Source organism: Phoxinus phoxinus, assembly GCF_949152265.1.
Source record: "Phoxinus phoxinus genome assembly, chromosome: 17".
Lineage (NCBI taxonomy): Eukaryota > Metazoa > Chordata > Actinopteri > Cypriniformes > Leuciscidae > Phoxinus > Phoxinus phoxinus.
In genome coordinates this window covers 16,822,213-16,848,769 of record NC_136892.1, presented here as the reverse complement: position 1 = coordinate 16,848,769, position 26,557 = coordinate 16,822,213, and the positions used below count along the sequence as shown (strand labels likewise).

At 37.1% G+C, this 26,557-nt stretch overlaps 3 protein-coding genes across 5 annotated transcripts; 1 reads left to right on the top strand and 2 right to left on the bottom strand.

Moving 5' to 3' along the window:
* Positions 1 to 84: 84 nt before the first annotated feature.
* Positions 85 to 11,477, bottom strand: nxf1b (nuclear RNA export factor 1b). Its single transcript, XM_079585417.1, has 21 exons — positions 11,172 to 11,477; positions 9,858 to 10,095; positions 9,608 to 9,770; positions 9,409 to 9,492; positions 9,205 to 9,309; positions 8,917 to 8,997; positions 8,761 to 8,830; positions 8,574 to 8,662; positions 8,240 to 8,347; positions 8,049 to 8,158; positions 2,535 to 2,571; positions 2,307 to 2,378; positions 2,167 to 2,222; positions 1,973 to 2,080; positions 1,827 to 1,885; positions 1,401 to 1,516; positions 1,278 to 1,320; positions 1,107 to 1,176; positions 834 to 1,016; positions 670 to 730; positions 85 to 572 (listed from the first exon to the last, which is right to left on the bottom strand). Exons 1-21 carry the CDS (start codon positions 11,203 to 11,205, stop codon positions 534 to 536), a joined length of 1,926 nt encoding a protein of 641 aa, XP_079441543.1. The 5' UTR covers positions 11,206 to 11,477; the 3' UTR covers positions 85 to 533.
* Positions 11,478 to 11,791: 314 nt separating this feature from the next.
* bscl2 (BSCL2 lipid droplet biogenesis associated, seipin) lies at positions 11,792 to 19,779 on the bottom strand. 3 transcript variants are annotated; one of them, XM_079585414.1, is made up of 12 exons: positions 19,622 to 19,730; positions 19,060 to 19,104; positions 18,519 to 18,904; positions 18,261 to 18,342; positions 17,746 to 17,889; positions 17,001 to 17,135; positions 16,826 to 16,923; positions 16,579 to 16,720; positions 16,409 to 16,490; positions 14,706 to 14,780; positions 14,519 to 14,584; positions 11,854 to 12,568 (listed from the first exon to the last, which is right to left on the bottom strand). In XM_079585414.1, the coding sequence occupies exons 3-12, from the start codon at positions 18,833 to 18,835 to the stop codon at positions 12,369 to 12,371; spliced, it is 1,341 nt and encodes a 446-aa protein (XP_079441540.1). In that variant the 5' UTR covers positions 18,836 to 18,904; positions 19,060 to 19,104; positions 19,622 to 19,730; the 3' UTR covers positions 11,854 to 12,368. The 3 variants fall into 3 exon arrangements, with proteins under 3 accessions (XP_079441541.1, XP_079441540.1, XP_079441542.1); XM_079585416.1 differs by having other exon boundaries at positions 11,928 to 12,568; positions 16,591 to 16,720; XM_079585415.1 differs by having other exon boundaries at positions 11,792 to 12,568; positions 16,591 to 16,720; positions 18,519 to 19,104; positions 19,622 to 19,779.
* A 1,266-nt stretch (positions 19,780 to 21,045) lies between these two features.
* gng3 (guanine nucleotide binding protein (G protein), gamma 3) lies at positions 21,046 to 26,025 on the top strand. Its single transcript, XM_079584952.1, has 3 exons — positions 21,046 to 21,183; positions 23,339 to 23,438; positions 25,122 to 26,025. The coding sequence occupies exons 2-3, from the start codon at positions 23,340 to 23,342 to the stop codon at positions 25,248 to 25,250; spliced, it is 228 nt and encodes a 75-aa protein (XP_079441078.1). The 5' UTR covers positions 21,046 to 21,183; position 23,339; the 3' UTR covers positions 25,251 to 26,025.
* Positions 26,026 to 26,557: the final 532 nt, after the last annotated feature.

Here is a 26,557-nt window from a genome sequence, read left to right as displayed (position 1 = left end):
TAGACAGAGAAACATACTAAACAGTTTCATATTTTCCTTAGCTGTAGTCACAGTAAAACACAATTAAATTTTCAGTCTAGTACATAAGATCATAATTAATATTTATTTTACAAAACACAACAAACAATGAACACATACTTTTATTTGCCATATCTGTCCAATATTGAACATGAAAACAATTAAAACTTACAGAAAACTTGAACCACAAAGTTGGTTTGGGGGAAGGGTGGGTATTCACAAAAACAAAAGTGGAAAAAATAATTGGTCTTGGTGCCTTCCTGAGTTTTTTTATCCCCTCTTTCTCTTCATTTTTTTCTTCTTTTTGTCTTAAATGTTTACTCTGTAAACCTTTTATTACCATTTTATTTCTAAATTCTTGTGGATAACTTTCTTTAGAAAATAAAATTACAGGGGAAATAAAATAAGACCAAAAAATAATAATAATAATGATGGATTTTATTTTAGATGGGAGGATAGAATTAGGAAGGCACCTTGTGGTTCAGAGTTTCCATAAAATCCCCAGCAAAAACTCCTCATTTGACAAATGCAACATCTGGGATCTTTCCTTGTGCCTGTAAGAGAAGAGACCCTTGTAAGATGAATGCAGGACACATGATCCTTTGTTCAAGAAGATTTACTGTGAACCATGAGAAAGGGACACTGGCGTACCTTAAGGCCGGTGAAGATCTGAGCAGCTCTGTCAAAATCCCAATCATTGTCTTGTAAGCACCTGAAATAACAAGCAAGTCTGACCTTAACAAGCTGTCCATCTTTGTATGAATCTAGAAACAGGACGATATCTAGAAGAAACGAAAATGTGTTTTGGTCCTTACTTTTGAGACCATTCTAGGTTCATGCCAGACTTTTGGGAGAAGGCAGCAAGCATTTCTTGTTGGGGGGCGGAGAGAGTGGGCACGGGGCTGCTGGATGGTGTGGGGGCGGGAGCAACGAATGCACGGCGAATTTCCTCAGTAGTGGCGTTTCGAACGAACAGCTCGTCATTCACAATGCACAGACTGAAAAGTTGAAAATAGGTTACAATGATGATATGACCAATGGCACATTTTTAAGCCAAAAAACTTAGATTTTTGTAACCGAGATCTTACCCAATTCCAGCAGGAACAGCAATGAATACTCGAGAGAAGGCTCTGTATGTTTCTCGGGATTTACAGTCCACTTAAAAAGGAGAAGAGGGGAAAAAGAAAATGAGGTTGTGTACCTTGATCAGCTCAGAGTAAAGCTACCAACTCTGAATAATTTTAGATAGAGGAACTCACTTTCTTTGAAAACTCCACTGACTGTAAATGCCAACAGTGTAGCCTGGAAATGACAAGCAATTAGAACCACAAATCTGATTGTGAAATATGAAACCAGAAAACTGAACCGCAAGTTTAACTCACTGTGTAGGTGTTGACATCTACATTAAAGGAGGCGATGTCGTGCTGGGTTTTGGGGAGTTCGCTCAGGAAAGCCACCACATTTAATCGTGTGTGTTTAATCAAACGAAACCGTGTAGCTGAAAGAAAATGGCAGAATTCAGGACACAAGAAAAAGGAACGGCCACATTTACAGCTGCTCTGCAAAATCCAGTTATTTCAACAGGAATATGTGCAATCGGGAGTTTTGCGTGATGTCGAAAAAGTTGCCCAAACAAGTTTTACTAGTTTTACTAGTATTCAAGTTGATACAACACATTTTACTAACAGAAAGCTGCCCGAAATGTGATCACACCTCTTAATGTCGCAAAAACAAACCCACAGAAATTAGATGATAGAAACTCAGAACAGAGACTTAACAGATTTTTTGATTATTCAACAATTACTTACTGGGGTCTTTCATGCGCTTGAGATTGCGACTGTCTTTCTGGTATTCCCCTAAACTACCTCTGCGGACAAAAAAATTAACACTCACTGTTTAGAAGTCAATAGTGGTGATGATGACGATGATATAGCATAGAGAAAGTCTACTGTACTTTGAAGGGTTCTGCGCAATGAAGGGAATGCTGAGGGAGAAAGTTGCTCCGTCATGGTAGCCGTCCAGCAGGGGCTGTCTGTTTCCTGAGTCATATATGCTGTAATAGCTGGAGGGTGATAGAGGGTGAACATTTTGATCTGAATGTATTAGTTCTTACATACATGCATCTATTAAGACCAAAAAAATACACACTGTTGCAGAAAGCAATGGATGATGTTCTTGATGTCTTCAGAGCAGAAGTAGCTAGGCTGTGTAAAGTCAAAGTAAAAGAGAGGTTAAGTATGAAAGTCAAATATGGGCGTCTCAAAGTAAAGAACCGATCGAGACCAAACCTTGCAGGGAGGAAGAGTCGCAGGAGCGACCTCTAAATCAAAACCAATGGGAGGCGGAAGGTCGTGTCCATCCTGTTGTTTAAAAATTGAACAGACAAACAAGGAGTCTAATATACAATTAAGCCAATGAGCGAATGTGACAACATTTCAATTATTATGATTACCACATTTGTTCTCAAATAAATAGCGTTGGGTTACACCAACAGATAAACACTGTGGATTTCCTACCAGTTTGAGCAGCTTGGGGAATCGTTCCCGTACGACACTGTCCAACAATCACAAAGACAGAACAAAAGAAACAAGGTTAGTACAAACTGCACATGTGCTAATGAAACAGTCTCAAAGAAACTCAAAAACTTTAGCTGGGCCATCTTAAGTGCAGGACAAATAGGTAAAGAGTGTATTCAATCAGAGAAATATTTACTTACAGATAATTATCCATCAGGCTTGAATATTGCGAAACTGTGAACTTATTTTCATACAAAACGTTATGTACACTACTGCTCAAATGTTTGTGGTCGGTAGTTTTTAAATGTATGCACACCAAGGCTAGATTTATTGTAAATCAAATACAGTAAGACAAGAAATATTTTGAAACATTAAAACTTAAAACCACTGTTTTCTATCTGAATATATTTTAAAATGGAATTATTTTTTGTAATGCAAAACTGAATTTTCAGCATCATCACTCCAGTCTTTAGTGTCACATGATCCTTTAAACATCATTCTAATATCCTGATTTGCTGCTCAAGAAACATTTATTATTATTAATGTTGAAAACAGATGTACTGTCTGCTTTATATTTCTGGCAAAACGCAATCATTTTCAGGATTCTTTGATGAATAGAAAGTTCAAAAGAACAGCATTTATTTGAAATAGAAATCTTTTGTAACATTATAAAATGTCTTTACTGTTGATCAATTTAATGTGTACTTGAATAAAAGTTTAATAATAATAATAAAGCTTTTAAGAATAAAACTTTTGAACAGTACTGTATGTAACCAAGTTTACACCAACACCAAAAAACAATAACCATTTTTTAAATTTGAATAAGTAGTGAAGGGTTACTGAATACTTGAGCAAGTTTGTCGTGTACTTGTGAGAATAAAAAACATGGGCATCTGAGCCATGCCACCAATGAGCCAATCACAGCCCTGCCCCAACTCCCTCCCACCCCGGCACATGGTACTTACCCATTCACAATACTCACCACTGGTGCCCCCTACAGGCCGAAACACAGACACAAGCAGGCTGGCAAACGATGGGGGCAGTGGGGTGTTGTGAGGGGTAGAGTTTGGTGAACATTCACACCATTCAATCAATCAGTCAGGCAGTAAGTAATTATTTTTGCACAATTAGGAAGTGTACCCAGTGGAAAGTTTGATGTAGGGATGGCGAAAACTAAGAAATTTTTTGCCCGACCACCGAGCCTCATTAGCCGGTTGAAACCGGTTAGTTTAAGATATGCTACGCTATATGAAATAACAGCCATTTCGATCCGCACCTGCAATTTCGCAACTCTGTCACATCTCTCTGCCGCTCTGCCTCCCCCTCACACACACACCGAGGAGCTTGTATGTAATCGGAGGACAAATGGCTCCTTAGTTTCGAAATGGTTTGGGTACAAGGTGATCGCGTTGAAAATAAAGGCGTTTGTCTAGCGTTAGAAGCTCATTTGAAACATTGCCGCGGCTCATTTAAGAAAATGACAGCTCAAACCAAAGAGACGCCACTTTAGTTTGAGGTAGTGCTAACAATAATAAAGAAAGATGATGATCATCATCACCTTATCTGTTACCACTGAAATGTAGATGTAATGTATTTCCATATTTAAGCACTGTGTCACACAAGTTGCAACTTACATCAGTGTCATTCTTTTTGGTCAAATGGTCCCACACACTACTTTTCTTTGCACGCTTCCTCCTGTCGTCTGCCCTGGCTCTAACCTCGAGTGTTTTAGCCTGTAGCCTTTACTTTTCGCAAACCTTGTGAGCGCGTGAACCCAAACGCTGTGACCTCGCGCCAAATGTTTTTATTGGTTTATTAAGTACAAACAGGAGAGTTATGAACAATTGAGTGTGAGGGATTTGCTCACTTCACACAAAAATATCTTGAAATGAGATGGCTAACTGTAGTAGTGTTTAGTCCACTGTCTATAATAGCCTAATTTAGAGATCACTGTTTTTTTTTTTACCGACTACCGACAACTTTGATCGGTTAACGTTGATACGGTCAACCATCGGTCAAACGGTCATCGGCTAACATCCCTAACTTGGACCAGATCTGACTCCCTGTAATCTGTTAATACTAGTGGTTCTTACTGGCAAAACTATGGGGTCCTGGTCTAGTGTGTTTTTTTATTTTTATCAAATATCATCAGGCACTGATATACAGATCGACAAATACTGGCACGCCGAGTTAACTAAAATACTTGTTCATTGCGTGCTTTAATATCTACGAAAGAATGATGCAGAACCAGGCTGCTCAAGATGACAATAAGAGAAATATGATGATATGAGTAACTTATGAATTTAAGGGGGAATAAACAAACAAAAATTTTTATATAAATAAATGCATTTATAATAGACCTAATTGTGAGTGAATGCGGCCATACATATGGGAGAGGAAAATAAGTGTTTGGACACTGGAGAGGTTTAAATCTATGGATTAGCCACAGAGAAGACAGCTATACAGTGAGAAATCACACCAAAAGAGTGAGAGTTAATAAAAGGGGTAAGATGTAAATAAAGAGTTGAACCCTGAGCCTCTGAACAGATCATTATATGATAAAATAAATGACCGGTATAAAGGTGTATGGGTTTTATGGCCTACTTAATTTGGACCCTTCTATTAAATTTAAGAACAGAAGGGTATTTATTCAAACAATTAAAGCTATATTTGAGCCCAGACACCTTACGTTTCCATTTCCTATTTTGTCTAATTTGTACTTAAGTTTCAAATATTCATATCAAATAGACTAGTTTTCTGTGATCCTCCTCCAGTTTTTTCCTCTCAATGTTTTATCTTTGACGTTTTTCCTCCAACGTGCTCTAGGACGAGGATCATGAAAGTGGTCAATCTGACCAACTATCCTCCACCTTTGAATACAGAAACAAAGAGACAAAGAGAATTGCCTCTACTCTCATTATTCATTTTGCAACATGCAGCAGAGCTCAGGTTTCTGAGCAGTGCTTGGCTCAAGGTTTCTCTTAAAAACCTTCCCTCTCCTTCTCCACCCATGGCATCTCCTCACGAACTCCTCTTCATCTTCTGTGATCATTCTTCATCTTCAGAACGTTGGCTGTGGCCAGTTTTGCGGCTGTGCCTGCCTTAGGTTGTCCCTGAATCATGAGGTGGGATCTTACCCGTCTTTGGCTAACCAGCCTCTCACTGGCCAAACAGCATCAGCAGTACTTCAGGTGTCAGACATGTGCAGGGCGGGTGGAGGGAAGAGGGTGCCAGCATTTTAGAAAGGTGGAGTACAAATGTACTTAAGCATCATCTCCAAGATTATATTCCATCCTTCTATGCCAACTTATCCATGGGCATTCTGGGAGGTCACATGATGAAGCTGCTGCTTTAATTGAATTAACTACTGAAGTTTAAACTAATGAAATTTGCAATGTGCTAAAATGCTAGCATATTTACAATATGCTAAAAAGACAATCGGCGTGTTCTGTGCTAAAAGCTACAGGGACAACCAGGTGGGAACAGAGAAAAAGGGAAAGAGGAAGGGAAAGGGGAGGGGAGGGGAAGGGGGGCAAGAATGAATAAGCAGGTGTGAGAAGAACCATAAAAAAAATAACCAGAGGTGTTGACCAACTTGGTTTGTAATGTTAAGCTGCTTACTGGATTGCCGCTGGAAACACGAACAAGTAAATATCACATGCCTGATGATAGTGGAACTAGTGGAAAATAACCAAGTGCTCACTGGTTAAGAGTTAATACACCTGCATATTACAGACTAGTGCTGTCAACGAATATTCGAATAGTTTTAAAAAACAGAATTTCAAAGGTGAAAATTAATATTCGAATGTGGGAAAAACTATTTTTTTACAGTCTATGGGAAAAACACGCCCGCGGTAACAGAGGCGACTCTTGTCTGCTTTGCGAGTGGGTGCACGCTGCCTGAGACAAAAAAAAGTTGACTTACATGGAAGATGGCACAAAGTGCAGAGCCCAACTCGACCGCAGCAGAGAAAGTGATTTTAATCCCCCCCAAATCTAAAAAGCCATGTCTGGAAGTACTTTGGATTTTTGTCGGTAGAAGGTAAAATTGTGGAGCCGCGAGATAGTATGCAAGCTACGCAAGATACAGTTAGCATACCATTCGACCACTAGCAACAAACAGAAACATTACTAAAGTGTAGGCTACTGTACTGACTAAATAGATATTGCATGAATAAGGTAACTTAGGTTAGATACAGCAGTTTCATGCACTGCAGGCTTCCACTGGTTTGATTATTTACTGTTTCATGTCAAGGAAAAGTTCCATGTTTACCACAGCACAGCTCGCTCGGAGCGTTCAATGTCAGTTCTATATACTGTAAAACTTCAATTAATGTTAATAATATTTGTTTCAATCACTGAATGAAGCCTGCTATATTTGGGACAAGAGTCGCGACCTTAAATTGCTTGCACAAAACTCTTGATCATCACAACATTTGTTTATTGTTGGTGTTCATTTAAACCATTATGCGCAGGGAGCGTGAGGGCGAGAGAGAGAAAGAGTGCCTGCGAGAGTGAGGTCTGCGGTCTTGGCCATTAGTTGATTATCCTGTTTTTGTGTAGTAATACGTTGTCGAATAGGTTTAAACTTAAATAAACTACCTATACAAGTAGTTAAGTCTCTTTGTATTAATTTGTCCTGTTATTGACGTAATGCGCGTCATTGACAAAATGCGCAACCAGATGTTCGAATAGTTCAAATATGTGTTTTTTTAGAAGGAATATTCAAACTTAATTTGAGCAATTTTGACAGCCCTATTACAGACAGGACTGAATGACTCTGGCGGATGGGATTGTTTTTTTCTTTAGAATAACATGCAATGATTAGGGACAATTATTAAGAAATAGCTCATTGTTTTCAGGTGTGATATTTAAAAAAGAAAAAAAAAGGACACTGTCTACTAAGAATGTCCTTAAAAATGTCACATCAGCCTCCTGTCGGGCAATTGTTATTCCTACAGAATAAATTAAAATGCAATGTGTATTTTTAATGTTCAACACACATTATATGTCTGTCTCAAATTAAGCTATTAATAATCGCCATGTTTTCTAGGTGTATTTTTATGCACATCGTTTTTTTTCTGTTCTTGTTAACTGTTTCGCGTATTGATACAAATCTCCATGCATATGCATGCTTTTATGTGCATGAGCGCACAACCACACAAACCCTCAAAGATTTTATTTCAGGCCTGAAACATACTCTACGCAAGTACGTAACAGCAGACACTGGGCAAGCTAGATTTTGTGTTGTGTTCCTAAATTGGTCACATTGCCAAATGCGATGCAACATGTATGCGTTGCATTTTCAGTGCTGCCAGAGTGCTTTAGTAGACATTAGTGCAAACAATTTTTCTCTTTCATATCAACCTCTATAGTTTGAGGCACACAGAGGCTTGTTACTGCCGAGTAATGTAAAAGCACATTTGCAAGTCTTGTGCTAGGCATTTGTGTACTTGTGTATAGTATTTTTCTTGCTTTATGTTCAACAGACAACCAACAATTGAGAAGACTAACCTGACATAATCGGCATGGATCTTGAAGTGGCTACATATAGGATTTCCCTCCAATGAGAGATCCACCAGCTTCAGATCTCTCAGTTTATCAAGTTCCCTCTCTGTCTTCAGCTACAAGAAGACACAATGATGCATGACTAAGAAGACTACAGGAAAAGGTAAATATATAGGTATCAGACAGCATACTCATACCTCATTATGTGACAGATTGAGAATCTTCAGGTTGGGAACCTTGTTGACAATTTCTGCCAAGTCATCCAGCCTGTGTAACCGGTTGTTACTCAGGTTGAGACAAACCAGCTGTGAATGAAAAAATTAAGATTTAATTGAATGTCTATGAGTTCATGTACATTACTGTTCAAACATTTGGGGTCTGTCAAAACTTTAAAACTGTAATATTATCAAAAATATATTTTTTAATAATAGTTTTATTTTTTATTTAAATGGGTAGAGTACATGCCTGCTGAGCTTTTTAAAAGAGATTTATATTTTCAGGCAATCACACATGTAAAATGCAATTTCTTACCTCAGGAATGTTCTCCTCAATTATTTTGATAACTCCCAGCATGGAGTTCCTCCTATTTAAAGTGACCTCAATATTTTGAGAAACCAAATCTGCCAGAAAAGAACCAACATTTGAGCAACATCCCACAACAAGCCAAGCTGAATAAGTGTTTAAGTTTGGAGAAAAGTTGACTGCATGCAAGTCAAACCTGGGTCGACTTTGATGTTGTTCAGATCTAGAGCCTGCTGTGATCCGTCAAAGCGTTTGGCCATGCATTGCTGCGGAAGAGAGTCAGGTATATTATCCATAAATAAATTGAATGAGAACATCCTGTTGAAGGCTACTGCAGGTAACCATCACTCACCTTCAAATGCTCCAGATCCGCAGTCTTCAGATCAGTGTAAATCAAAGTGGGTGGCGGGCAGGGGTTCATAACAAGAGCCACCTATCCATCCAACAGATTAACACTAATTTAGATTGTCAAACTAATGATTAAACAAGAATTTTACACAGAAGTGCACATGAAACGTATAATATAACTTTTTTATGGTTACTACTGTAGAAAAATATAATTAGAATGATGACTATGCATCATAAACACTGAAAGATTACAGAAATTACAAAGTTTAGTGAAAGCATTTTTTTTTATTACCTTATATCCTTCTTTGTCTGTTAATTTCCGTGACACTTTTGACAAGGCATTAGCAGTAGTGGAGTCTTCAATATAAAACTGGGCCTTGGTGCCCTCAATGTGATACTATGACCAAAAAAGACAAGACAGAACAGATTTAGCAATTTGACATATCGGTACATTTTCTATGGCATGCTGAGGAAATATATTTTATCATAGACTTACCTGAACTGCATGAAATGGCATAGAACACAAGCTCTGAAGTGAAGTCAGAAGCCAATCTTTGTCGTATTTCCTCCCGTAAGGAATCTGTGGTCAGATACAAATACAACCACAATGCCATTAGGTCATAAATGCTTTCAAGTAAATCCTAAGGTGTCAATAACTGCTTAATTCATGTGCTAATAATGTCTAATGTACTAACAGTCATTTTAAACCAGTTCTTGCGACTTCCATCAGTACCACCGCCACCTCCTCTGCCTCCATATCGATTGCCACCTCTATCTTCATTTCCACCTCCGCCGCCACCTCGTCCACCTTTGCGATTGCGTTCGTCACGGCGATTCGGTGGCCGGCCATACGGATTGCTGAAAGTATAAAATCTTGTCTGTTGTACTGTGATGGTTACATAAGAAAATATGTATAAGTATGCTGCATGCATCACAAGAGCTTACTATCTGCCCCGGGAGCCGCTGTCTTGCGGACCTTCCGCCATGGTCACATCTCCATCATCATCATGCAGTCTCGACCGGGGACCAGGGCCACCTCCTCCACCACCACTACCACCACCACCACCACTGTAACCGCCTCGCTGCCTTGGCCGAGAAATCGTATCGCTGTACAAGGGGGCTCTGAAAGGGCCTCTGCCTTTACGATTGCGATGCTTTGGTCCACCGACACGGTCATCATGCTCTGAATGATGCCAGATAAAAGAGTCAGAGGTGTGAAAGCCTATCTTTAACAAATGCGAGCAACGTGTCGTAACTCTTGATCAAACAAGTGCAAATGTGCCACTGCTTGGATATTGGCTAAAATGTCATTTTTGTTGCTGGAATAGAAACCAAAAAAATAATTTCACACTAAAATGCACAGCTATACCCCCAAAAGCTAATAAATCCTGGAATTAATGTTGAAAATGTCATATTTTAGAAAGAAATGGTGTGTTGGTACATTGGACAGAATACACACTAGTACAATGTGCTCGTCTTGACATTTTTTAAAATTGAGGACAGTAGAAACAATATCACAGTTATGAAATATTTGCTAGGTTATATCTCCATTACATATGTTTTTGGACTTGTTGACTGTGCTCTTACACAAATAATGTTTTATTAGTTAACCAGCTTAGTCACTACAGAGGAAAGGATAGGTTTTACAAGACTTTAAGCTGGATCAAATTTGATATGTGAATTTCTAAAGATTCTCCAAAGAAGACATATTGGGAGAAATAGAGTGACAACTAACTTAATCATACAAAATTACATTAAAATTATTTGATCACCTCCTCGAATATAAGCTCCATATCCTCACTAACGTTATATCACACTATAACGTTACGCCCTAAGAAGCCTGATGTATCAAATTTGATAATAAACAAAAACACATATGCAAACTTGGCTAATATCACAGCAGTTCAACATGACCTTATTAACACACATCATCACCACGCGGTCAGGTTCAGTTCACCCCACTCAATTTCCCTTTAACAAAATCCCAAAATGCGGCTAAATCAACCGATATAATGCGTTTCTTGTTATTCTAAACAAACTGCTAACAACAAAAACACATTACGCCCCAACAAAAACAAAAGCTAGCTGGCTAGAGGTAACTTATGTAAATGGTAGAGTAACGTTACACGGCAAGATACCCCAGATAGCTACAAAATTGTCTTTGGGGTGCAACAAGATCGAGAATAATCCTACCTAAACATCATTAATGGTAGATAATTTAAATGGATGTAAGCGCTTTTGCTAACGGCTCAAACTTACCATTATAGTAGCGCGAGCCGTCCGCTGTCGCCATCTTTAACGAAGGCTTATACGCTGCTATTTAAAATATAGGCCTTCCACGTGTTATTTTCCTATTTTTATATATAAAACGAAATCAAAAGAAATTAAGATAAACGCTTTGAAAGCCTGTGAGATCAGAAGAGATCCTTTCTTTACAGTGTTTTGTGAGAAGAAGAATCCGTCTCAAATTGCAGCTGCGCCAGATTCTTCTTCGAATGCTCAGTGGAATATTTACACACCACATCATCGTTGCCACCTAGTGACAGCAAATGAGTGACAATGGGAAACATTTTGCTTTAAATCTCCGATTTATTAAATAAACACAACAAACATCAAAGACATATAGAGCAAAATAAAAACATTAATCCGTTCCATAATAAGCTACTGATATGCTTAAAATTGTTACGCAAATGAATAAAGCAGATATAATAGTGAATCTTTGGTGAGAGTGGACAAATAGGCATACACCACTAATAGCCTATACTTTAATGAAATAAATATAATAAAAAAAACTATATCCTTAGATAGTAGTATTAGTATTCCATGTAGAGTTGGAATATTGTTGTATATAGTAACAGTAATATATATATATATATCAAATAAATAATAATTATTTTTTAAATTATTATTATCCCCAAATCAATTACACTTGTGTTATTTTCCATAATATGTAACAGGATTCTCTTAAAATGTTTTGAATTTTCAACTTTAACATTAAAATAATTGAAAGTGGGGAAACAAAATAATTTTTAATATCCCCAGAGGTTAAACAGAGCTGCTAAGCCACGTTAAATATTTTGTATGACAATCACAGTGCAGAGGAATGTAAAGAAATATGAATCAAATGGAAATGCTGACATATTTTACCCACTCAGCTACCCTTTACATGCAAAACAGACCTCAGCAATGACACATAAAGCATGGTTCTAGAGGTGACTTAAGTTGTATAGGAAGTATTCAGGTAAAGGAAAACAAAAGCAGCAGAGCATGAAATTCTGGTGCGCTTCACATCAGCACCATGAGGTAAACTGGTTTCCAAATGCATACCAAATAATCTTATGGTAATACTCATTGCATTGCAAAAGGAATGTCTTAAATGTGCTAGCTACGAGTCACATGAGGTGTTCTAATGTAACAGAATGCATGTGCGTATGTGGTTACTCCAGAGTTTGGAGCTCAGAGCCTCATCCAGGGTCCATGCCTTTGTCTAATGCTGTTGTCTGAGGACTGTGGTTGGGCTGTTTCTTCTTCTTGAGTCCCATTTCCTATTCCTGCTGCCCTCTGCTCTTGATCTGGGTCCTCCTCACTCAAATTGGTCTCTGCAATACGAGGAGCCTCGAGGAAAATGGGAGCTTCTTCGGTAGAGGAGTCATGAGCTGATGGTAGAAACATTAACCAATGACCAATGAGAATGGACTTGCAAAAAACGACATTCATTTTTAAGCTTTTAATTTAAATAAATGCTTTTATTCAGCAAGAATACATTAAATTGATCAAAAGCAAAAGTAAAACATTAATATTAGAAAATAGTTACATTTTAAATAAATGCTGATCTTTGATAATGCATTGATAATAATAATAAATGTTTCTTGAGCAGGAAATCAGAATTATTTCTAAGTAATTGTGCAGTTAATTCTCATACTGTATTTTCATTTTTTTTTTAAGTTTTGGAATATATCCTCTCCCCAAATGTGTCACTAATAAAACACAATAAAAATAATTGAATGACAAGGCTTATATTGACATATTAAGATTTTTTACAATTTTAACAACCTTTCAAGTGTAATATTTCTTTGTAAAAAGTATACATTTGATCATACGTATTTCAAAGTTAAGGATTCATTAGTTTGAATATTGGAACAAACACTATAATAACATCTTAGTTGATAATTAAATAATACCTACTTTATTTTTGACAAAACATCCCATACGATGTATTTAACATATGAGCAGAAAGTGGCAAACAAAAGTTTATTTGATGTGTCAATAGTCTTTTTTACAGTAAAAACTTTATAATCTATCAAAAACTAATCAAAGAAATCTTGTCTAAACATTCATATTTCGTCTGTAACATATCGTTTTTATAATAATTAGCATCTAAATGTTAATTTGCAGTTTAATACGTTGCTTATACAAAAAAAACCATTTTATTTCAAAATACTGGTATTTCAGTCGATTTTTTACTCATCTCAGTATAGCAAACTAGTAGATGTGTTCATGTAAAAATAACATGTTTACTAATGTAAGTGTGAATAAACAGCACAGATGCACGCTGTGGTTTACTACAGCTGTAAATTACTACAGCAGTTTACTACAGCTGTAATAAAAAAAATAAGACGCGTCTGTGCCGTTCATTTATTTTTTATATATCCTTTTGCGGTTTACAGACACTATTCCATATCGCGATTAGAACAAAGCACTTAACAATAAAGAACTTACTATTCACAATCCTCAGCTGGATCCATTGCTCCTCGAAGTGAAACTAAACCAGCAGTTCTGAGGTAAATTTCCCAGGATTATTATTACGATAGTATTATTCCTCACAGCGTAGCAAGACGACGTAAAGTACATGGTTCTTAATAAACTTGGTGTTTTATCCAGCTGATGTGGGCGTTTACAGGTTTGCATGGATTGCCTCAGATCATTTGCGTTTGAATAGCGCGCGCTCTCTGTGGGCGTGGTCACATTAGCAGATAATGAGCTCAAATGAGAACGACTGACATCTCTCTGTTTTCATACAGATTACATAAACAGAGAATATTTGTTTTCGTTTTGAATTAGATCATTTAAAAAGTACACACTTAAATGATTATAAAGATATATAGCTCATGCCTGTGTGACTAGTATTCGCTGAGTTTTGTTTAAGTTTTAGAGACGTGCTCCAGAAAAAAAGTTCACGGAGACGCAGAGGCAGAAAGCACACCCTGTTTATTTTCTTTATTTTACAAAAGCACAATGTTTTGTTTCGATTGTAAGTGGACACATAAAAAAGTAGACATTTTACAGTTTATTTTATCATATTTCTTAAGTTTGTATGACCATAAATCACAGAGTATTTTAAGTCTATTTTGCTGCTATGTGAAAAATCTAAATAAAAAAAATCAAGCAAAACGGCACGTTTGCCGACCCCAGAGGGTTAAAGTAGAATTTTTTTATATGACATTGTAATAATATTTCACAATATTACTGTTTTCATTGTATTTTTGATCAAATAAACACAGCCTCGGTAAGCATACTTCCTTCAAAAGCATTAAAAAAATTTGACCAACCACAAACTTTTGAAAGGCAGTGCATCTTACTCATATGCTTTAAGTAAAACATTTTACCAGCTTCATCTTCTTGTAGCGGATTCAGTTCTTCTGTCCCGATCACACTAGGAGTGTCCAAATCACCTGCACAAACAAACACGATTTGCATGATTCTTCAGTGACTTGATCACTGCATATAATCAATTTTATGCAAAGAATGTATTACAGAAACCTACATTCATCACATTTCCCTTTTATCATTTACCTTTGTTTCGAACTGTTTGTTTGGGTTGTTGTGGTGGATCTGGCAGCTCACTGGCGTCTCTTCCATACGTAATGACTGGGGGATAGGCAAAAAATGGTGTATTAGTTCCTGATCTGTTCAATTGATGTGATCAGGTGTAGGGCTGCACGATTCTTGCTAAAATGTGAATCACGATTTTTCTCCATGGGAATTGAGATCACGATTCTCTTACACGATTCTCATTTTTTTCAACCAAAATGTATTGCACTCAAGTACAAAAAAAAACACAGGACATTCAGTATAATAAAGTGCAGGTCTGCAGGAGTAACAAAAAATCGTCTCTACTCTCTTTTCTTTATTTTAGACCCCTTAAAGAAAATAATTCGTTCATATTATGGGCTCATCTGATTTTTTGTACATAGCCTATTTGTTAGGATTTTAGTATCATAATGATTAGGCTAATAAATGCATGCACAATTACGCATAACAAATGCCTTTCAACTTGTGTGTGCAAAATTCAGAATTAAATTAATGTGCAGAAATTTGTACAAATAGAGAGTAGGCTATAGGCCTACTATAGGCCTACTCTTGTAGCAATTAAAAAAAGCGCGTTTCATATTTGTTAAAAAAAATTTTTTCCATTTATGTTGCTTTATGAAAAGTGAACAGCACGACGAGTAAGATAGGATGCGCAATATGAGACATGGAGCGGGTCAGACATGATTTTGACCGTTGAAGTTGAAGTTGTTATAGAAAGACTTTCTTTAAAGTGAATTTCGTTTTGTATAAATTGTATCTTAATTTTAATCAATTTTTCATCAACCAATTGCCTGTATTTAATGAATAGGCCGACGAAACAAATATAACGGAGGCGCCCGCGCGCTCACTTGCACGTAAACTAGAGCACATCCCAACTTAACGAAACTCAGAGTAGCCTATGCCTTACACAGACATGACAAATACATCAAATACACAAAGCTTGAAATGTCTTTAAACTAAATAATTCAAAACGAAAAAAGAAAAAGGCTAGGATACTCTCTGATTATGTAATCCATTATTAGGCTTATTTATGTGCATTTCTCTCTATAAGCGCGTTCACACGGAGATGGCGATCGTCAACTTCATCTTTGCAGCCGAGTCGACACTTTTAGAGAAAACACTTGTTTATTAATAAAAATCAATACATGTGTCACCGGATTTACAGATGCACGCACACATATTATTTCGAAATAACGAGATATTGTGTTGAAATAACATTATTATTAATAATAGCCTACATCTTTTAGAATAGGCCTATTTGATTGAATGCTGAATGTTGCGCTTGTTCAATTTAATCAAATTAAAACTTTAATTGTGATCATTAACATAACTGAATATTAAATATTTAGTGACCAAGTTTTGCGCAGCTCCCCGTCAATGATCTAGCAGCACCCACTCAGCACATGCTGTCCCTGCAGAGAAGCTACGTAGGCAGTGTAATTATTATTATTTTTTTATTTTTTTATTTTTTTGTTCCGTTACCGCCAACCCCCGTTTTGAGTCGCCGGATCCCCCTCTGTGCTCCGGGACCTCCCACTTTACAAATTAAGCACTGCACGGAAGTGAATCGCCATCATTAAGAAATGAGATCGCATTTATGTTTGAATCGAGATCGTGATTTTTTTTCGATTAATCGTGCAGCCCTAATCAGGTGTGTGCGGCTGTGAACCGAACGGTGTTCTTACTAGGAGTGCTGGAGGACGAGTGCATGCGTTTACGTGCTTCTTCCCTCCTCTGCTGAAGACGCGTTGAGTCTCCCATCATCACCTATGTATGCAAACAGACATCTGGAATGCATCCAATGGAAGTGTGATAGGATGAAGGTTGAATAGACTAGGCAGACAGGTGGTCTTACCCTCACTCTGACCTGCTCGGGGGGATACAGCCCTCCCCAGATGAATTGCAGGTAACTGAAGAGCACAATGACACTGAGGAAGGTGAAGTTACTCGCCACCCCAACGATTGCAGACATCACAGGGAAATTATACAGGAGGTATCTGTTGCAAGAGGGAAGAACAATACAGGATGATCAGGTAGAATCATCATTTTATGGAACATGAACCATCAAATAAACTGATACCAACAAAAACAATTGCAAATACCTGATGCCAGTGAAGTAGGCATGGATCCTGAGCTGGGCAGAATAAATCTGGACCCTTCGAGACTGAATCTCGATCACAGCACCAATGGCAGGTTGGTACTGTGAAGGACAAATCAATATAACGCATGCCTTTTGTCTGATGACAATTCTGTCTTGTTCATACTTTACAAACTTACAAGGTCCGATTTGAAATCTGGGAAGAGCTCCACTTCGATGAGCTGTTTCTGCTCAGACACACCTGTGAGCAGGAGGGGTGAAAACACCAGCGTGCTCATGGTCCGCAGCAGGTTTGAACGGTAGTGCAGCATCGTCTGATGAGAACAAACAAGGAACAAGAAATGATGAGTTGTGCTGAATAATACTTTTGTAGAAATGGTGATAAAAAAAATGTTTACAGACTGATATAGGATATTTAATTGTGCAGGCTCATCTTTCCTATTTTTACTTTTTTACTCGCAAGACGCAACCCCAATGATTTCAGACAACAGGACAAAATGATTGCAGGAAGTACATGTTGCAAGAGGGAAGAAGTAGTGTATACCGACTGATATAGGATATTTAAATGGTCATGCTTACCATATTTCCCCTATTTTTACATTTAGATTATATTTACCATCATCCAATGCTCACTTAAAGTTACCACAAATGATGAAAAAAACACGAAATAATGGTATTAAATGTAATCTCCATATCAAATTATCCTACTGTACATTTGAATGCCTAAATTCACTTATAGCATTTAAAATGGTTGATTTGGTTATTACTTTTAGGCTAAATAAAACCCGTAATATATTTGATGCACGACTTGGAAAACTACACTTATTTTTTTAGCAACAACTGACTCTCAAAATCGTATAAATCAGCCCAATTATCCATACAGAATAAACAACAGAGAATTTTGGGGGAGCGGTCTTCACTCACGGAGCGGACCACAGAGTGAACGACTGTCCCATCAGTGGTATAGCAGGACATTTTGACCATGAACATGCCAATCTGTTCGTTAACAGAAGATTCAGGCATTTCCAGCTCCAGAGAGATCCTGTAGGCCTGACCGGACATCATCACCTAAGAGAAAGAGTGAAGCAAATAAAATTAGACAGAAAATCCATTTTTATTATCAACCAGTAATATACAAGTATTATAATTTTTCTTGTGCATCATTAATAGGCTTGTTACATAATGTAAACGGCAAAGCTTTAAAGGGTCATTTAGGCAAACCCTGTAAAAACATGTCTATAAATTGAAAAGGTGACACGTGTGAGGCCCTTTTCTACTAAAAATAACTCATTTCTTTTTCAGGAGCTACGTCAGTCGTTCTCTGGTGGTGGTGTATCCCCAAAACATTTTGACATTCATAAATTTTTAAGTGTGGCTTTTTTTTGGTCCTCTGAATGTAGCCCTTAACTTATGTCACTCTGAGTGGGACTGAGATGTACCTGGTCTCTTCCATTCTTCAAGAGCGAGATGTTAGCCGTGGGGAAAGAACAGAGGACTGAATCTGAAGCATCGCAATCTGTCCTGTTAGGAGTGAAATGGAGGAGAGAGGAATCAAGCACAATGCATTACAAACTCTAGTAATGCCTCTAACAGTATTTGTTCATTGGACCATACTAATTAAGGACTCAGTCGTGCGCAAACAGCCTGTTGTCAAAACTAGACCAGAATGTTCCCAATCGGCCCTGATGTGTCTGTACCTGTAGTAGTAGTGTACTGGTGTGGAGAAGCTGACGCTGGGCATGTAGGAATAGTAGAAGCTTCCATACAGGAAGATGGAGACCCAGAGGAGAAGCACCAGGACACACGAAAGGATGGCGACTCTTAGAAGCGTCCTGCGAGCTCTAAGCAGGGTCACCGCTGCCACATCCTGGAGCCAAAGCAGTAACGGTCCCATCGCTGCACCCATAGCCAGCAGTCCTTCCGTTTCACGTCCAGATGAAGGTCCTCTAGTCTCACGGTGTCTGCCCAACAGCCCTCCCACTGCCGACAAAGGCGTCTGTCCCGCTTTACTCATTCAAACCACCTCGCACACTATCCAATAATGTGTCCCGTCTGCATCACTACATCTAATAATGCTTGTTTTCTAAAGTGAGAATTAATGGTTTGAAAATACAGTGGGTTAAAATGTCATGATGACCAGTCAAAAAGTCAAAAATTAACATATATTCAGAAAGTCATATTTGGATCTAGTTGTTGTTCTGTGACAGAAGGTATGATGTGCCAGTTTCTTGAATTTACTTTCCCACTGTTCGTCTGTTACTTTCAATGAAGTCATAGGGTGCCCTAAAAAAGGAATAAGAAAGAGAGAGAAAAAACATTGAATATATTATAATTTAAAAGAAATTTTAACTATAAATTGCTGTAAACTGTAGGCTATATTATACAAAATAATAATAATTTACACCATTTATAATTTTTAGGATGAAAATACAACAATTAATCCGGGATAAATCATAAAACAAGACTCAATGTATACACACCCAAGAAAAAATTACACACACACGCACACACGCACACACTCTATCTCTATTCTCTTCCTCTATGAATTGCCTGCACTTAGTGCATGATGTATTTTTGTACATTTGGCAGCCTGACTCGAATTGAACGGAACAATAATGCAGTAAAATAGGAAAAAATATGTGTAGTGTCACTTCAGCACGTTCTTTACATACGACTGTACATTTAGAACTATTTTTGGTGTGTCTCTGAACTGGATTTTAAGTGCCTCCCTGTCACCATTTCGCAGTTTCACTGTCTTGTCAGTTAAGTACATTACATTGGAAAAAAACGGCAAACTTACCTTCTTTAATTATAAAACACGCCATGGACAAAACAAATAACTATGCTTCAGAATAAACTGATAAACAACTCCAGTGGACCGTCCCCTCTCTTCCTTTCATCTGTTATGTGCTAGCGTGACGCATAATTTATGCATTTCATGGCAGAGCGAATGATCTCCAAATCAAATGTAATAAAAAACTAAAACATTCGATTGTCATCTACAATCTATAGATCAGTGAAAAACAACCATCGGTGTAACTCAGTGGCGCCCCTGCTGGTGTGACAGGAACACATGTACGGCAACCGAAGAGGTACAAAGTACAACTGTCCGATGCGTTTGCCTGTCAGCGTTGGTTTGCTTAGTGCTGCGGTTCAAAATGCGTTGTTATTGATGCGAATTCTTACAGAAAAGTAAAATCCCAAATAAAAAACATTATCTAATATTTTTGATGATTTGTATTCATTTATACTTTAAATACATAGACCTATCTATCTTTACTTAAATGATAGGAAAAGGGTAAATGACGTGACACACATTTTACAAAAATACAATTCATAAATGACTTGAAGTTGAAAACACCTAAATTAAATTAAATGTGTTGTTTATTTTTGTTTTAAGTCAAAAGAAAATGTAGCCTATTGATATTCGTAAACATTGATATTTACGTTAGCCTATAGGCCTAATAGTAATAATAATAGCATCATCTTCGCCTCCATCTGTCCCAAACTATTAATGTTTGTTGAAAATTGTATTTAAAAAATCGTATTATTTCTTTTAAGCAGATTTTTATCAAACATAAATCAAAATCATTATAAATGTAATGTTGTTGACTTGAGCACCAATAAGAATCAGTCTCCCTTTATTCTTTCTTTCTCCACCAAATATTTTAGATAACAGTATTCTCATTTCTCGGGAGGATACTAGGGGGCAGATTTGCAACAATGTGAATGTGACATGAGAATGAATGCAGTGGGAGGGTGGAGTGATGTAAAGATGTGGGGGGTATAGGGTGGGAGAGACCACTGAGTCAAAATGGTGCCACAGTACAATACAAAAAGAGGCTGAGACTGCAGCAGTTCCCATGGTAACAGAGCAGAGGGAAGGTTCACTTATTCCGGAGGTTTAGCAGCATCACCGGCAATGAACAAAATAAGCATTTCATGCTCTCAAATATTTAATTATAATTTTGGACAATATAAATTCATCTTGCTAGATTTCATTCTTCATACACTGCTTTTCATCGTTGCATTTCCCTCCCCCCTTCCTCCACCCCATGCTGCTGGAAATGTGGTATGAGCCGCCCCACAGAATAAATCATTCCAATAGGGCCCCCCTCCTCCTGGTTGGCACATTCCACTCACTGCAGAGGGGAGTTTTATGTATGTACCAAGAGAGTGGTGTTCATTGTAGCAGAATTGCAGTGCACTGGACTGTACAGAACTGGGTAGCATCCACACTGTGTATGAGGGTGCGGTCCGGCTGCACTGAAAGCAACAGCACGGGCAGATAGAGAGAGAGCGAGAGAAGGAATAAGAAAGAAGAGGAGGGAGAGATATCACCACAAGAGGAATACAGCAAGGGTAAGAAATGGAGTGAAAGGGGAAAGGGGTAAAAAAAAAAAAAGGGCCCAGAATGACAAAAATAGACGAATACACTCTGAGGTCTTTTTTTTTTTTTTTTTGCTTCTTGCTCTCTGTTCACTCTCCATTCTTCTTTAGATCCTTTTAAATGCATTGCTTTAATTTCATTTGATCAATTTAAATACATTGCATATTTTTTTCCACATCATATTTAAGGGTCTTCCAAATGAAATGATTACTTATATCTGTTTGAGCATCAGTGATTGTAATTTCTGTATCTGGCCTAGTTTCTTTTCTTTTTTCCCCCTTTTCTGTCTGCAACATGTGATATCTACTCTACAGATGCATAAATGTATACATTCAATCAGATAACATTCAACACGACTGGTTTTTGTGTGCTATTGCTCAGAATAATCTGGTATATTCCATGTGGTGATGGATCCCTGCAAGCATATGTGGGAAATGGGGCTGGCATTCCCCAATACACTGTTGAAATCCTATATTCAAAATCATTAATGCAGACCGTTTTAGGTGGATATATGGATATTTGATGATTATGAATAGCTCTAAATCTATAAACAATGACTTCTGACCATCACCTGGAAATGAAGGGTTTCAGGATGATGAAATGTGTTGCTATCAGATCATTGCATTCCAAGGTGAGGTTTTGGTTTTCTAGGGCAGGAGCTTTTAGCAAAGAAGTAGTAAATGATACCAAGAGAGGAAAGACAGGAAGTGAATGAGAGGGTATGAGAGTCCTGGACCGCAGGAAGATGCTTCCATTAGAGAGTAGAGACTGTGCACTATAGAATCAGTAACGCTTTACAGTAAGGTTTCATTTGTCAACATTAGATAACATTAGTTGTCAGTGACCTGAGCTGAACAGTGAACAGTTTTTTTTTTTAAATAATATCAACAAGGATGAATAAATACTGTAACAAATGTTTTGTTCATTGTTAGTTAAAGCATCAACTAATGTTAATGAATGGGACCTTATTACCACAGAATCTGTACATAATGTAGGCCTATCCCCTAATTCCCTATATTAATAGTGCATGCATGTTAGCAGATTAGGATGGCAAAAATATTATTTTAAATTATTTTTAACATCATTTTTAATGTTATCGTTATCGGCCCGATAATAGAATTGGGCGGATGTCTTGGCAGATAAATAATGGAATATTGCCTTTAGCTGAGACACTTCAGATGCATACTGTTCGCCATGATGTTTTTGAAATGCTTGAAATGTGATTGGAATCACTTAAAAAAAGGAAAATAAGGTTAAGTGCAACATGCAAGCCTCATATAGCCTACTTAAAATTACAATGAGAACATTATCATTGTGTGCTTGGGACATGGATTTAATGGTTATACTTTTATTTTGTAATCAGGCTCTCAAAAATTATATAAAAATTCAGATTTAGGTTTATCGAACAATATATCGGTTATCTGCTTTCAAATATGCAGAATTATCGTATCGGGCAAAATTTTTGGCCGTATCCTTAAAAAATATACTTTTGTTGGCTGGTTTATATGATAACGAACTTCTTAAAGAGGTCATCGGATGTGGTTGGAAGTTGGTATGATTCTTTAGGGTGTTCATGTAAAGTTTGTAACATACTTTGGTTAAAATTCCTCAGTGGTTGTGTAAAACAACACCCTTTGTACCTCCTCAAAAACAGCTCTGTTCACAGCGTCCCGTTTCGGTTCATGTCTCTTTAAATGATAATGACTAATGAGCAACTGCTCACCCCACCCCTCTCTTCTGTGGGGCGTGTGACACAAGACACATAAAGTGCTGCCTTGAGTTGGCAGACCTTAAACAAATGAGGGCGGAAATATGCTAGTACGGGACAGTCCGTCATGGGCGGCCAGGGCGGGGCATGAGCAATATGACATCATATTGTTCAGAAAATCCAAACGGCTTGATTATTGAAAGTGTTTAGGCTTTTAGAGGATTAAAAAAGGAGTGAATGGATTTTTTTTCATTGGGTGGTTGTGTCCACACACGGCAAAGACACATTTATATGCAAACATCATATAAAAGTGAATTTTGCACATTTTAAACAAAATGAACAGATGCCTCATGAGCATTTTTGTATTTCAAAGAGATTTTGCATTGACGTCTGTGTAATTTTGTGGATGTTTGTGGCAGGATGAAAGGAGACACCCCTGTGAACAGCACTATGAGCGTCGGTCAGGCCAGGAAGCTGGTGGAACAGCTGAAGATTGAAGCCAGTTTTTGTCGAATCAAGGTGAGGGCTGCCATGCAAAAACAACCGGAAAATGTGGCAAGCAAGAATCAGATCAGTGGTAATCCTGCATCCCTGAACGTGCCTTATTATACCAGCCTGTACGTAGCAGGCTCATTTGTATCAGATGTGATCAAAGTCTGGAATCAGGTTAATAGGTATGACCTATTTCTACAATCCCACGGTAAAGTGTGTCCTACAAGTACAATTTGAAGCATTCAACAGTCTTTAAGCGTTGACCTCAACCTTGCATTTCACTCATACAGTTCTATTTGACCTAAAATGATGTTTTAGCCCGAAACTGCAGTGTATTTATTTAAGTATTAAACTGTAGTTATTCATCATTTACCATTATTCTTTTTTCATGCACTTGTCAATTGATTTTGGGCTATTTTGCTTCCATAACATTTATTTTCTCAGACTACAGTGAGAGAAAAAAATCCATAATACACATTTAAGCGTATATTTTATTACACTTTCTTTATTTGTGTCTGTAGTTTTCAATTACAAAACATATCTTTAAAGGCTGTTTTCTCAAAATGAGTTTTTTCTCCTGCATTCAACCAGACATCTCCACTTTAGTAGCACATACACCGAACCTTCCAGTTCCCGGTAAAGATTTTTACAGAGACAGTGTTGGGGAAAGTTACTTTTAAAAGTAATGCATGTCCCCAACAAAGTGACTAATTGCGTTACTTATTCACTTTTTATGGAAAGTAATGCGTTATGTATACTTTTGCATTACTTTTTCTTGGCTAGACTGGGCTTGTTCTGTTTTTGCAGAAATGTAAACAAAGTTTACATTTTACATTTACATTTTACAAACAAAAACAAAGTTCTGTTTTTGACAAATGTAAATGCCCTTTCACACCAAAAGTCAAATGAATAAGCCTCAGGCTGAAGGAAATGCAAATTCACGTCTGTAGAGGGAGAAGCTCTGTATTTACTCAGAATCAGGAAATTGCTCACATTTAGTCAACAAAAACCATCATGTTTACACAGCGCACACAACGTCTCTGCACTTACTCATGATTTCTCTCAACATGGGGACAGGTGTCAGTCTATTTATAGGAAAACAAGTAACTTGCGTTACTTATTTGAAAGATATTTTCTTGTAAATTTAAAAGTAATGCGTTTCTTTAGTTACTTGAAAAAATTCATCTGATTACGTAACTCATGTTACTTATAATGCGTTTCACCCAACACTGCAGAGGGATTGTTCATATATCATTTTTATTTCCTACAAATATGGTGAAAATTTATTTTTCTGTCTGTTGACAGTATTTTCGGATTTATGAAGTGATAAAAAGAGATATCCAAAACCTCCCATGAAAAAAACGTTAACCCTAATATGTCGACAAAATGAAACTGGAATGAATTTTGAACTTGGCTTTATACAATGTTCAGATTTCTTCTGGAAATGTATACAAATGAATGTAGATTTAATTAGATAATGGATTATTTGCATATTTAAACATAACATTTTATAAAAACCAGTGATACAAAACAATTGTCTTAATGTACTGTTATTGATCAAATGGTTAATTATGGTGATATCTATTAGTTACATTTTTTTGTTTAGATATCAGGTTTTTTGGCTGAAAATCAATAGTGCCTCAAAATCAAAAGCACTCAAATGTCCGTGTGCTTTTAAATGGGCACTGACAATCTATCCTGCATTCTTAGGTGTCAAAGGCAGCGGCAGACTTGATGGCGTACTGTGATGCCCATGCAATCGAGGACCCTCTCATCACCCCTGTGCCCACTTCAGAAAACCCGTTCAGGGAGAAAAAGTTCTTCTGTGCTCTCCTCTGAACAGGACACATGAAGGGCAGGATTAGTCTCATTTAAATAATAATGATCATTTGTGTACGCACATCACACAACACAACACAACACTCGACGAGACACCCCACAGAAAAAGAAATCCCATAATAAGGTTCAATAAATGCAAAGTTTCTAAATTTCAGAACCCAATGTTTGTGAAGATATTTTTATCCTCCTGTTTTTTTTTTCTTTCTTTCTGGGAAACCCTGTTCCTTTCATTAAGGGGACAAAATAACATCAAGATCAATGCAAATGGATTAGATCAAATGACACACTTATACATACATATGCAAGCACAGTTTTTTAATCAAGCAAAGGGAAATAGGTGTGGGTCTGAATATTTCAATTTCAAATGTTATTATATTCAAAACATTCATTGTGTTCTTCACACAGCATATTACGGTGACTTACAAATTCTGTATGTATATTTTGATTTAGATTTTTTTATGTTTTGTTTGAAGTGGCAATGTATGCTGGTAGACAATTCTGGTAAACTGGTAGAGCTTTTAAAGTTTAGATCATTGTGAGAAAGTGCGAATGCTAATACCTACAGTACATGATATTTATCTCTTAAAAACAATTAAATTTTTCCTGGCCACTTAAACAAGTGGTATGTAGTCTCTAATAGTTCCAAAGATTAGCTCAAAAGATGAACTGTTGAAGAAAAATGTCAAGAGAACATCTGTCAAATACTTGTGGTCCCAAGTAATTAATTAAAATACTGCAGAATCCAATGAAGGAATGAATAAAACTTTTAAACATCACACGTATGTGCATCGCTTATTGAGATTTAGGAGAAAAATGAACACTACAGTAATATTTTAAAGATATTAATACTTTTCTGTGATGACAGATTTAATTGAAAAATCAAGTGACCGTAAAGAACACCAAAAAATGTATCATGGTTTCTACAAAAACAAGCACAACAGTTTTCAACTTTGATGTTTCTAGAGAACCAAGTCAACATATTAGAATGATTTCTGAAGGATCACGTGACACTGGAGTAATGACGCTTTAATATTCAGCTTTGCCATTACAGGAATAAAGTATATTAAAAAAAATTGAATTTGTAATTTCACAATATTATGTTTATACTATAACTTGCACTTGCAAGAACAGTTTAAAAAAAATCTTACTGACAAAACAATTAAATGTGTTTTTTAAAAACCCTAAAGTTAAACAAATGTCTCTTATTAAACGCGAACAGGTAATTCCACTTTTGTAACAGCACGTTCAGCTGGATTAATGTTTTTCATTCCACACATTCACAACACACCCTGTTAATTATTACTCTT

Coding starts and splice junctions, on each gene's coding strand:
- nxf1b (XM_079585417.1), bottom strand. CDS start 11,205: ATGGCGACAGCGGACGGCTCGCGCTACTATAATG. Junction 8,831..8,916: donor CGGATCTGGAGCATTTGAAG/GTGAGTGATGGT, acceptor TCTCTTCCGCAG/CAATGCATGGCCAAACGCTT. Junction 2,081..2,166: donor ATCCATTGCTTTCTGCAACA/GTGTGTATTTTT, acceptor ATCACCCTCCAG/CTATTACAGCATATATGACT.
- bscl2 (XM_079585414.1), bottom strand. CDS start 18,835: ATGAGTAAAGCGGGACAGACGCCTTTGTCGGCAGTGGGAGGGCTGTTG. Junction 16,924..17,000: donor CAGATTTCAAATCGGACCTT/GTAAGTTTGTAA, acceptor TGTCCTTCACAG/TACCAACCTGCCATTGGTGC. Junction 16,491..16,578: donor CCGAGCAGGTCAGAGTGAGG/GTAAGACCACCT, acceptor TTGCATACATAG/GTGATGATGGGAGACTCAAC.
- gng3 (XM_079584952.1), top strand. CDS start 23,340: ATGAAAGGAGACACCCCTGTGAACAGCACTATGAGCGTCGGTCAGGCC. Junction 23,439..25,121: donor CCAGTTTTTGTCGAATCAAG/GTGAGGGCTGCC, acceptor CTGCATTCTTAG/GTGTCAAAGGCAGCGGCAGA.